Genomic DNA, 13,419 nt, shown 5'->3' with positions numbered 1-13,419 from the left:
CTATGATGTAACAGTGTAATGTGGGCTAGGTGACATGAGGGAGATTGCTAGACTAATGAGGGAGAGAGGGAGATTGCTTCTATGTCAGGGAGTCTCCTGCAGAATGCAGGAGGGGAGGTAACTATGATGTAACAGTGTAATGTGGGCTAGGTGACATGAGGGAGATTGCTAGACTAATGAGGGAGAGAGGGAGATTGCTTCTATGTCAGGAAGTCTCCTGCAGAATGCAGGAGGGGAGGTAACTATGATGTAACAGTATAATGTGGGCTAGGTGACATGAGGGAGAATGCTAGACTAATGAGGGAGAGAGGGAGATTGCTTCTATGTCAGGAAGTCTCCTGCAGAATGCAGGAGGGGAGGTAACTATGATGTAACAGTGTAATGTGGGCTAGGTGACATGAGGGAGATTGCTAGACTAATGAGGGAGAGCGGGAGATTGCTGCTATGTCAGGGAGTCTCCTGCAGAATGTAGGTGGGGAGGTAACTATGATGTAACAGTGTAATGTGGGCTAGGTGAAATGAGGGAGATTGCTAGACTAATGAGGGAGAGAGGGAGATTGCTTCTATGTCAGGAAGTCTCCTGCAGAATGCAGGAGGGGAGGTAACTATGATTTAACAGTGTAATGTGGGCTAGGTGACATGAGGGAGATTGCTAGACTTATGAGGGAGATTGCTTCTATGTCAGGAAGTCTCCTGCAGAATGCAGGAGGGGAGGTAACTATGATGTAACAGTGTAATGTGGGCTAGGTGAAATGAGGGAGATTGCTAGACTAATGAGGGTGAGAGGGAGATTGCTGCTATGTCAGGGAGTCTCCTGCAGAATGCAGGAGGGGAGGTAACTATGATTTAACAGTGTAATGTGGGCTAGGTGACATGAGGGAGATTGCTAGACTAATGAGGGAGAGAGGGAGATTGCTGCTATGTCAGGGAGTCTCCTGCAGAATGCAGGAGGGGAGGTAACTATGATTTAACAGTGTAATGTGGGCTAGGTGACATGAGGGAGATTGCTAGACTTATGAGGGAGATTGCTTCTATGTCAGGAAGTCTCCTGCAGAATGCAGGAGGGGAGGTAACTATGATGTAACAGTGTAATATGGGCTAGGTGACATGAGGGAGATTGTTAGACTAATCAGGGAGAGAGGGAGATTGCTGCTATGTCAGGGAGTCTCCTGCAGAATGCAGGAGGGGAGGTAACTATGATGTAACAGTGTAATGTGGGCTAGGTGACATGAGGGAGATTGCTAGACTAATGAGGGAGAGAGGGAGATTGCTTCTATGTCAGGAAGTCTACTGCAGAATGCAGGAAGGGAGGTAACTATGATGTAACAGTATAATGTGGGCTAGGTGACATGAGGGAGATTGCTAGACTAATGAGGGAGAGAGGGAGATTGCTTCTATGTCAGGGAGTCTCCTGCAGAATGCAGGAGGGGAGGTAACTATGATGTAACAGTGTAATGTGGGCTAGGTGACATGAGGGAGATTGCTAGACTAATGAGGGAGAGAGGGAGATTGCTTCTATGTCAGGAAGTCTCCTGCAGAATGCAGGAGGGGAGGTAACTATGATGTAACAGTATAATGTGGGCTAGGTGACATGAGGGAGATTGCTAGACTAATGAGGGAGAGAGGGAGATTGCTGCTATGTCAGGGAGTCTCCTGCAGAATGCAGGAGGGGAGGTAACTATGATGTAACAGTGTAATGTGGGCTAGGTGACATGAGGGAGATTGCTAGACTAATGAGGGAGAGAGGGAGATTGCTTCTATGTCAGGAAGTCTCCTGCAGAATGCAGGAGGGGAGGTAACTATGATGTAACAGTATAATGTGGGCTAGGTGACATGAGGGAGATTGCTAGACTAATGAGGGAGAGAGGGAGATTGCTGCTATGTCAGGAAGTCTCCTGCAGAATGCAGGAGGGGAGGTAACTATTATGTAACAGTGTAATGTGGGCTAGGTGACATGAGGGAGATTACTAGACTAATGAGGGAGATAGGGAGATTGCTGCTATGTCAGGGAGTCTCCTGCAGAATGCAGGAGGGGAGGTAACTATGATGTAACAGTGTAATGTGGGCTAGGTGACATGAGGGAGATTACTAGACTAATGAGGGAGATAGGGAGATTGCTGCTATGTCAGGGAGTCTCCTGCAGAATGCAGGAGGGTAGGTAACTATGATGTAACAGTGTAATGTGGGATAGGTGACATGAGGGAGATTGCTAGACTAATGAGGGAGAGAGGGAGATTGCTGCTATGTCAGGGAGTCTCCTGCAGAATGCAGGAGGGGAGGTAACTATGATGTAACAGTGTAATGTGGGCTAGGTGACATGAGGGAGATTGCTAGACTAATGAGGGAGAGAGGGAGATTGCTTCTATGTCAGGAAGTCTCCTGCAGAATGCAGGAGGGGAGGTAACTATGATGTAACAGTATAATGTGGGCTAGGTGACATGAGGGAGATTGCTAGACTAATGAGGGAGAGAGGGAGATTGCTGCTATGTCAGGAAGTCTCCTGCAGAATGCAGGAGGGGAGGTAACTATTATGTAACAGTGTAATGTGGGCTAGGTGACATGAGGGAGATTACTAGACTAATGAGGGAGATAGGGAGATTGCTGCTATGTCAGGGAGTCTCCTGCAGAATGCAGGAGGGGAGGTAACTATGATGTAACAGTGTAATGTGGGCTAGGTGACATGAGGGAGATTACTAGACTAATGAGGGAGATAGGGAGATTGCTGCTATGTCAGGGAGTCTCCTGCAGAATGCAGGAGGGTAGGTAACTATGATGTAACAGTGTAATGTGGGATAGGTGACATGAGGGAGATTGCTAGACTAATGAGGGAGATTGCTGCTATGTCAGGGAGTCTCCTGCAGAATGCAGGAGGGGAGGTAACTATGCACTTGGGTGCAGGAACTACCAAGTGATTTGGAGATCACATCATTCCCAATGGTAACAACTAAGGTCTACAGATGAATACATTGAATATCAGACAAAGCTCTTTTTTCTCTTTGTTTGAAGTCTTGTTTCATACAATAGCAAAGTATTAGATTCCCGCTACTCTAACATGAAAGGAACGAAAACAGCAAATTAAAACAAATAAATCGTATAAGTATTATTAACAAGAACATTTTTACAGTAAATTTTAAGTGCAGCTTATTTAACTGAACAAAATGAACTGAACTCTGCATGACCGAGCAATAATGGATGCCGTGGCCCCGACGGGTCTCCTCTGACTTGAACACATTATATTATACATATAAAAAAGGATTGTGCTATTATAAACCCGACATCTGTGGAAGCGCAATAATATTCTCTTCTGTATACGCTGCATTGTACTCTGGCAGCTGTGACGGGTAGTGAGCTCTCGCTGGGCTCCTGCTGGCTGGTCTGGAACATGTGACCTGCTGGTGGCCTGGATACTGTGACCGTTATTTGCAGCGGTATCGCTCGCTAGGTCGACCCTATTTCGGATGACCACTGAAGGTCGACAGGGCTTAGGTAGGCACCTGAAATAGGTAGACAGAGTTGGAAAGTCGACACAATCATTAGGTTGACACTAATTCATATTTTGGCGGTGGTAAAAGTGCCGGGATGCCCGGCCGGCTTGTACAAAATCACAAAGGCAACTATTTTTTTTTTTTTTTTTTATTATAGCTAAAAATAATTTTAATGGCTCTTTCCTATTTTTATTGGTGAACAAGATGTCAGAAAATCATGTAATCGTATGAAGATTATTTTTAGGCTCGGACCCGTAATATACTGTAAGCGCGTCATCTCCGTATCATCTGCTGGATCAAGCTGCGTCTTCCAACAGCTCGCGGACAGGACAGAACAAGCCCAACTCCGTGTCCAATATCCGATTTACAAAGACTACAGGGGCCATAGGCTCAAATTGTCTTTTGCCAGCAGAAGTCCTGGCTTAATGGTTTGTGTTTGTATATTACCAGGGGACGGCACATTTCCATCGAACACAGGAGCCTTGTTGTTACTTTTCCCACCAATGAGCTTGAGCAGTCTTAGTAAAGGTCATTTCTTGAACCTTCTTGCCAGTGTTTGTCTTTTAAAACCAGTTACTTTGTACCCACTGGAGAGAGAAAGGTCATTTACATAATAATTGGCTTGAAATATTCTGGTACTTGTGCGGAAGTAGGAAAAAGTCCTGCTGACGGGTGCGAATTTGCACGCGGATAAATTAATAAGGGGTGCAAGGAATGGAAAAATAACCTGTGCATTGCATCTATAAGTAATGGGCAGCTCTTTCTTATATAGAGAGATAGAGAGATAGATAGATAGGATACAAAGATAGGTAGATAGGTAGTAGTAGATTGTTTATTTATAAGGCGCCACAATGTGTCCGCAGCGCCGTACATAGCAAACAAAAAAAACACTAATTACAAGGTAACGTACAGGGTGTTTTGATAAAATACAGCATAAATAGGGTATAGCTGGTAGAACTAAAATCAGCATCAGTTCTGAAGTAGGTGTCGAAATTGTCAAGGAGACTGAAGATGAAGTAGAGGAAGGGAAGAACAGGGCAGGAGCGCTGGTGAGGTAAAGAGGTAGGGTGAGTACGTGAGGAAGGAGGACCCTACTCATAAGAGTTACCAGACTAAAAGGAGGATGGTGGACGAACGAAAAAAAATATGATAAGTAGGAACGGATGAGAACAGATGGAGGGGTTCGGTAGATAGATAGATAGATAGATAGATAGATAGATAGATAGATAGATAGATAGAGATAGATAGATAGATAGATAGGGTATTTTGCCATTTGGATTGAAAATTAAAACTAATTCCTTATATTAAACCCTACAGCTACTTTCTAGGGCTGCGTAATAATGGTCTCTTGTGGACTTCTAGAACACAAATGATTCTGTGCTATATGCAGTACTGTATATACAATACTTTCTAGTGTTACAGTAACGCTACAGAAATAATGTTAATTCACAAGAATCGCATCTTAGCCGGGTTCCCTTGGTATTGCGGCAGAGCCTGGCTTGCCCTTGTATCATCACCTTCACCTCAAAATAAAGCAAATATAATCACAGGATCCCGTCCCTCTATCACTTAAACACCGCTTTTCATATTGCCTTGTAAAGATTACAAAAGCGTCTGTCAGACGGCCTTAACCTTTGAGGGAAGAGTCAGCTACTCAATCATTATCTCATTCTACAAGTGATTCTAAGACTTGACTTTTACCCCTCTGCCAACATGTGCAGCTTAAATAAATACGTGTGTGCAATTCTCTTTCCCAGATCATTTCCAGAGGACCAAGCAGCACAACACACTTATGGGAAGTGCTCGCTCTCCTTGATTTTGCGGCTTTTTATAAGTTTATTACTTGAATAAAGCAGTGCCTTAATGGGTGAGTTCTTGCATGCCCGACTACAGTCACATGCCAATCTTTGGGGAAGATTACACCGCTCCTTACAGTAGCGCACGCAGGGGGGGGGGGGGTGTTTCTGAGTACCCAGAAACCCCCGCCCCCCAGGAGTCTAAGGGCACTAGGCTGAAAGCTAAGGGTCTCCTCTTTCCATGGGTACAAGAATTTTAAAAATCGGCCCTTGGGAACCGGAGATATCGGACTTCAAAACAGTAGTCCACATCCAAGCCTGTTAATTGCTTTTCCCAGTCAGATATTTCAGGTTCTGTCCGACTTAGAGTTTTTCTGAGGGTATATTCCAAAAGCTGGGACTCTCCCCCTTTGATGGACACTAGTAGCTTGTCTCTTCTGTTCCCAGAACTAGAGATTTACTGTTTCAGCTCCACACACCTGTATGTAGTTTTATATACTCATTGGCAGATTGCTCTGCCTCCTGAATTCTGATCCCCTAGTCCCCAATATCATTTGGTAGGTGGGATTCTCTCGTTTTTAATTCCATTAAAATCTAAGAAATCTTTTTCCAGGAACTGGAGATATCTGCAGTCAAGCGAGCTGTCCTCCCACCAGAAAATTATGAATAATAAGCCCACTCCACTATACATCCCTCCTCTGCATATTAAACATCCTCTACCACGCTGGAAGTTATGTATTAGGACCCTTTCATCTTTCAGCCCAATGCCCCCTTCTACCACCCATCTCCCACCATCTGTGCAGTAAAGGGGTAATTAGTGGAAATTACTGATCCAGGCCCTACATGCTGAGCGGTTGATATAATATCCCCTACCACCCGTGGGACATCAAAGCTTCCCCCACCCTTACCGCTGGAGGATCAGTAGGGGCCCCAATACATTGCTATGCCCAGGGGTCTACACTGCTGTTATGTATGTATATGTGTGTGTGTATTATTTTAATATTATTATTATTTATATACATTTGGTCTATCTATAATACTTTAACTGACCCGGCATATACTGGGTCACCTAAGTGTCCATCTCCGTGCTTTGCTCCGCCCCTCTAGAAACCCCCTTCTGAAAATCCTGCGTTTGCCAATGCCTTACCGGGGACAAAAATGACCGTGCATGGAGATTCAGTGACTCTTAAACCAAGGAGATAATGGGCAACTCTGGTCCCCATTGAACTGGCTGCAAAGTCCTCGGTCCTCAAGTACCCCCCGATGGGTATCGTTTTCTAGCTCTCCACATAGAATTGCAAGTGAAATAATTAGCTCCACTTGTGGATCGCTTAAAATGAATCAGTGAATAATGAGTACACCTGTGCACTGCCTGGGAGACCCCAAAATCTAACTGTTTGGGGTATTTGAGGACCGAGGTGGGGACCCAATGGTCTAGTCAGATGACAATTTCAACAAATTTAAGCTACCATAAAAGTAGAGATTATCTATACCAGGGGTGGTCAAACCTGTCCTCAAGATGTACCAACAGTTCATGTGAATCAGGCAACCTGTGGATCTATAGTAGGAATGAATTCAGCAGGTTTGAACATGTGACAGTTAGTAATGACTACAGCTGTGCACCAGCTAGGTGGTCTGGGGAATGTGACAGTTAGTAATGACTACACCCGTGCACCAGCTAGGGGGTCTGGGGAATGTGACAGTTAGTAATGACTACAGATGTGCACCAGCTAGGGAGTCTGGGGAATGTGACAGTTAGTAATGAGTACACCTGTGCACAAGCTAGGTACTAATTATGTACCAGTACTGTTGAGAAGGAAGACTAACTGTCCAAGAAACGCTGCATAAAGGAACAGGACTAGGACAAAACATTTGCTTTCTTGAACAAGTCCGTTGATGCATGGTTAGCCCTAGTACAAGGAAATCTTTGGTGACCAATTGGTAACCACTGAAAGAGCCAACATCCCTTAGATTACCCGGGTTTTTGCGGCGGTGTAAAAGGGGTATATTCTACACGTGACATTCAGTCTTTACCGTCTAGACTAATTCTACTTGTCTAAGTTCATATCTAGGAACCAGATGTTATTCTGTTTAATAATAAATAAAATAAATCCCACATATAATATTATGATGGGGACAGTAATGCACGGAGGTCTAGACCGTACGGCATGTGGAATCTCAGCGTACGCTATTAACAGGAATGCCGTGTTTCAGGCCCCGTGGTATAAACCATCGCTCTTCACCATCAAGGGAAACAGCTATTTAAATTCTAGGTGACGCTGTTTTGTTACGCTACAGACTGAGGCTATAGACAATCGCTGGGTAGAATGTCAGATGGACAAATCTTTCCTTTCTCTGCATCAGGGAGTCTGCTGAGCAGCGACCGTTACTGAGATTATACTTTTATTAGAATCACCATGATATATGTGAATTAATCGCAGCAAAGTTAAGTAGCTCCATTACCATTGTGTCCGAGCTGCAATCATTCACGGTTAGAGCCGGGGACACTGGTTAATGGACCGGTACTTTAAGTGGATTTCTTCCTAAAGGTCATGACCACAGAGGTGGGAAGGTTATTGTCCCATTTCATGCTGTGGGAAAGGTTTTTATACCAAATACTGTAGATATCAGAATATAAATAGAATATTTCAGATATATTGCAACACAGCATCGCTATTTGTCCTGTGCACCTTTATGTTACAATGGAGGCTTGTGGTTACTTAGGTAAAGCAAAAAGTCCTCTCACATGTTCATTGTCTATCTCATTATAATTCCCCGCCTGGCCAGAGCCGGTAGACCGCCACTCTCCCCTCACAGCCAATAGACTGCGCCTCGTATCAGTCATACTGTCCCCACATCAGGTGTAAGATGTCGGGGTTGTGGGTACAGTGGTCACACATTGAGGTCTGTCGTATGATCAGATTTCTGTATCTTCAGGATGATTCAGCCGCTGAGATTCATCACCATCTTTTCTAGGTGCACGGAAACAGGTTTGGTGTATTGCCGTTAATACAGTAAATCTTGGCACAGTTAGTAACACTAGATTACAGCTAGGCATCCAACCACTGGGATCCTGATTCAATTAGTAATATTAGATTCTGGCTAGGCATCCAGGCAGTAGGATTCTGGCACAGTTAGTAATGTTGGATTACAGCTAGGCATCCAGCCAATGGAATTCTGTCACGGTTAGTAATGTTGGCATTTGGCTACGCATCCAGCCATTGAGTTCCTTGTGCAATTAGTGACACTAGATTCAGGATAGGCATCCAACCATTGGGATCCTGGTGCAATTAGTAACACTAGGTTCAAGCTAATCATCCAACCATTGGGATCCTGGTGCAATTATTAACACTAGATTCTGGCTAGGCATCCAGGTAGGTGGATCAAGGTGCAATTCGTAATACTAGGTTACAGCTAGTAATCCAACCATTGGGATTCTGGTGCAATTAGTAACACTAGGTTCCAGCTAGTCATCCGGCCATTGGGATCCTCGTGCAATTAGTAACATTAGATTGTGGCTAGTCATCCACCCATTGGGATCCTGGTGCAAAGAGTAACACTAGATCCTGGTTAGTCATCCAGCCATTGGGAACCTGGTGCAATTAGTAACATTACATTATGTTTAGGCATCAAACCATTGGGTACAATTAGTAACACTAGGTTCCCACTAGTCATCCAGCCATTGGGATGCTTTTGTAATTATTAACATTAGATTCTGGCTAGGCATCCAGACAGTATTATTATTATAATTTTATTCATAAGGCGCCACAAGTGTTTCGCAGCGCCGTACAAAGGAACAATACAGGGAGACAAAGCTTGGCATAACATTGAATAAATAACAAGAATACAGTACAAATAAAGAGCGCCACAGTTCAATACACATTACAGCTTAAATGTAAGTAGTGAGGACCCAATCAACATACAACTAGAGGCTTGAGGCCAATGATGGAGATGAGTATGAAGATGGTCACTGAGTGTTGGAGTAAAGGAGAGCTGTGAGTGACATGTGAAGAGAAGAGGGCTTTGACAACAGGAGGGAAGAGGGCCCTACTCGGAGGAGCTTACAATCTAGTAGGAAGGGGAGACAGACAGATTACAAGAGGTGCAAGCAAGTGGGTGGTGGTTAGATAGCAGGATGTAAACAGGCAAGGGGTCGGAGAACCAGCTGGTTTATGCAGTGGAAGGGTATGCTTTGATGAATAGGTGAGGTTTCAGTGCCCGTTTGAAGCTTTGCAAGGCCGGGGAGAGTCTAATGGAGCGAGGGAGTGCGTTCCACTGAAGGGGTGCAGCACGGGCAAAGTCCTGTACTCTAGCATGTTATGTAGTGATCAGGGTGGAGGAGAGACGACAGTCGTCAGCCGACCATAGAGGGCGGGAGGGTGTATGAATGAAGATGAGGTTAGAGATATATGGAGCAATGGAATTAGAGATGGCCCTGTATGTGAGTGTGAGGTGTTTGAAGAGGATTCTGTAGGGGAATGGAAGCCAGTGCAGATTTTGTTGAAGGGGAGTGGCTGAATTAGAGCGGCGGGAGAGGAAGATAAGCCTGGCTGCAGCATTGAGGACAGATTGAAGAGGAGCCAGTTGGGATTGAGCGAGGCCGGTGAGGAGAACATTGCAGTAGTCGAGCCGTGAGATGACCAATGAGTGGATGATCAGCTTAGTTGCACTCTGTGAGAGAAAGGGCCTGATGCGAGCAATGTTGCGTAACTGGAACCGGCAAGAATGGGCCAGGGCTTGGATGTGGGGTGCAAAGGAGAGGGAGGAGTCAAGAGTGACACCCAGGAAGCGGAGTTGGGGAACGGGGGAGATGATGGTGTTGTTAACAGTGATATTAGTAGGGGGCATAGCTCTGGGTGGGGGAAAGATAATGAGTTTGGTTTTGTCCATATTCAGCTTCAGAAATCGCTCAGACATCCAGGTGGAGATGGCAGAGAGGCAGTCAGAAACCTGAGAGAAAACAGTGGGGGACAGATCAGGAGAGGAGAGGTAGATTTGGGTGTCATCCGCATAGAGGTGATATTGGAGGCCAAAGGAGTTAATGAGTGCACCCAGAGAGGAGGTGTACAGAGAGAACAGAAGGGGGCCAAGGACAGAACCCTGAGGGACCCCGACAGGAAGGATGGAAGGTGGTGAGGTGGAGCCAGAGGCAGAGACTGAGAAGGAACGGTTGGAGAGGTAAGAGGAAAACCAGTTGAAGACTGTGCCAGAGAGGCCAATGTTTTGGAGTGTGTGGAGGAGGAGAGGGTGATCCACAGTGTCAAAGGCAGCAGATAGGTCCAAAAGGATAAGCAGGGAGAAGTGACCCTTGGATTTAGCTGACAGCAGGTCATTGGTGACTTTCACTAGGGCAGTCTCAGTGGAATGAAGTGGGCGAAAGCCAGATTAAAGGGGATCAAGGATGGAGTGGTCAGACAAGTAGCTGGGGAGACGCCTGTAAACCAGCCGTTCTAGTATTTTAGAGGCAAATGGGAGAAGAGAGATAGGGCGGTAGCTTGTGGAAGAAAAAAAGTCCAGGTTTGTTTTTTTAAGAATAGGAGAGACCAGAGCATGTTTGAAGGGTGAGGGAAAGATGCCAGTAGAAAGAGATAGGTTAAAGAGGTGAGCAAGGTGGGAGCAGCCAGTGACGGAGAGGGAACTGAGGATACGGGAGGGGAGAGGGTCCAAGGGACAGGTAGAGGGGGGAGAGGATGAGATGAGGGAGCAGACTTCCTCAGCTGTAGTAGGGCAGAAGGATGACAGAGTGGGGTAGTTGGGAGGGGAGGATGATTGGGGTGGGTGGGCAGCAGAGGGGGTATGGGAGGAGATATCATAACGGATTATCTCAATTTTAGAGAGGAAGGAGGAGGCAAAGTCAGTGGCAGTGAGGGATGAAGGGAGGAGGGGTGGTGCAGGGCGAAGTAGAGTGTTGAAAGTTTCAAAGAGATGTCGGGGATTGGAGGAATGGGAAGAGATGAGAGATTTGAAGAAAGATTGTTTGGCAGAGGAGAGAGCAGCGCTGTAGGAGGAGAGAATAAACTTGAAATGGAGGAAGTCTGCCAGAGAGTGAGATTTCCTCCAGAGGCGTTCAGCAGAGCGTGCACATTTTTGCAAGAATCGTGTTATTTTGTAAGTAGGATTCTGGCACAGTTAGTAATGGTGGATTCTGTCTAGTCATCCTGCCATTCATGCTTATATGGAATGAGTATCTGAAGATCCTCTTCAGAAGTCTTGTTGAGCGCACGAACAGTTGCGCTAGGAGCAGTGAAGTAGTTAAGCGTCCGGCAACTTATTTGCAGCAGATATTGTGCACAATTTAAAACATTTTTAACCCGGCACATGTGCTATTAAATAACGCAAGCAGTAAGTGGCTGAACACAAAGGCAATAATCTTCAGGAATACAGCCATTGCCAGTGGTTAATGTCCCTCGGCAAAGGTGGCCATTTGTAAAATTCTAACAAAACCGTCGTTAGCTGTGTTAACAACCAATTTCAGAGGCAAAGGCAGTTAGATAAAGTTCTCCACAACAGTAAAACAGAGCTACAGCAGTTGGGAAGCTAATAATAGAAGGGCTTTTAACGATTCCACACTGTGTAGAAATATGTTCCATGGTAAAATGTCCGAGAATACGGTCATTGGTCGGGAGACATTTGGCCGTGTAATGATAATAATGGTCTTACAATGGTGGAAAGGTACTTGCCTTGTCTCTGGCAGAGCGGGTGCAGAGAGGGTGCGGGGCAAAGCTTATGATTCTTATGAATCTGATGGTCAATTAGCGACGATGACCGATCTACTGCAAGTGACACAGTGAAGGGAAAATTGCAAATTGCTGTCAAATTAATCAGGGCTCTTGTGAATACAACTTATAATATTCACAAGTGACGCATGTAATAAGGGACTACGTGCGACTGTATGACCTGGATTAGTCTTCCGAAGTGATTTGTGCCTGCTATACCAGGGAACGCAGTTATGGTGAACACGGATTTAGCATTCACAAGTGATTGTGAGTGATCCAAGGGTGCAGGGGTCGGTGCATTCGTCCAATGACTCCATCACACCTGTCGTGGCATAAATAAGCCATAATACTCAGCCAGGAAAAGGTGTGTGTGTGTGTAAGGGACCCCCCATTTACCCCCCTCCATTCCCCATTTACCCCCCTCCATTGATCCACCAATGCTGTGAACACTGATTCACAAGTGATCATCATACGTGATTATTGGCAGTGATGTAGTATTCATCTCCGACTTCTTCATCACTCTGGTTTCTCTGCTTTATAGACTTGGCCACCCATGATCTAATTAAACGTCATACGGAATGGATATGGAATATATATGGATGAGGGCTCTTTGTTCCTTTTGTTTTACACTCATGAAAAGGATTGCTTGCCTCTTGTTATAAGGGTATAACCATGTTACAGCCCATTCCACACTTCTTCTGCATAATGGAAATATTCCAAAATACCGACACTTGCCTACTTTATTACAGAGGGACATTACTATATCCAGCAGAACATAATGATATATCTACTACACAAAGATAGAGTCTTTCACACATTTCGCAGCACTCTGCCCATTCAGGGGGCTGCTGCAGAGATATATACTTGCTGTGTAAGTTCTACAGACCTACCTGCACATGTAGGGCCTCATGGTTCTCCAATCCTTCCACGATTAGCGAGAAGCGCTCCTTGTTATTTATTTCCGCAGCCGTGCTGATTGCTTCCAGGAGCTTATCGAGGCTAGGAAAAAGAAGATATGAACAAAATTAATCTCACCAACGCATCTGACGTAACCGCTGAAATTTGACATCTTTGGTTTGTAGACTCTTACCAACCATTTTCTAAAAAAAAAAAGCACTAAAGGGCGGGTCCAACTCTATCATTTGGCAGTTGAGAAGGGCATCGGGATCTGGGGTGGCACTGAGTCAGCCGATCACAAAATTAAGGAGGTCTATGAAAAGACGTCCTTGTTGTACTTAATTCAGGTGGTTTCTGTAGAACAGCCAAGATACCTCCACCACACTTTCATTTGAGGGGGTGGACAGTGGGTATTGGTGGCAGTATGGGATTGGTGGGAGGGGGGGCAAGTTGAATCTTTGTGTAGGGTGCAGAGAAGCTTCACACCGCCCCTGACCGAAGACCATAATTTTTTTTTACTGACAC

At 45.2% G+C, this 13,419-nt stretch overlaps 1 protein-coding gene across 1 annotated transcript in view; it reads right to left on the bottom strand.

The window, feature by feature from the left end:
- DIAPH2 (diaphanous related formin 2) overlaps positions 1–13,419 on the bottom strand; it is a 490,290-nt gene that overhangs the window by 259,589 nt on the left and 217,282 nt on the right. Inside the window, exon 10 of the mRNA XM_083160814.1 lies at positions 12,888–12,996. Within this exon, the coding sequence (XP_083016940.1) occupies positions 12,888–12,996 (109 nt within the window). The remainder of the gene's footprint in view (positions 1–12,887; positions 12,997–13,419) is intronic.

The sequence above is a fragment of the Crinia signifera genome, chromosome 9 (genome assembly GCF_055691185.1).
Source record: "Crinia signifera chromosome 9, ASM5569118v1, whole genome shotgun sequence".
In the NCBI taxonomy this organism is placed as follows: domain Eukaryota; kingdom Metazoa; phylum Chordata; class Amphibia; order Anura; family Myobatrachidae; genus Crinia; species Crinia signifera.
Note: the sequence above shows the minus strand (reverse complement) of the source record. Positions and strands in the feature narration are given on the sequence as shown.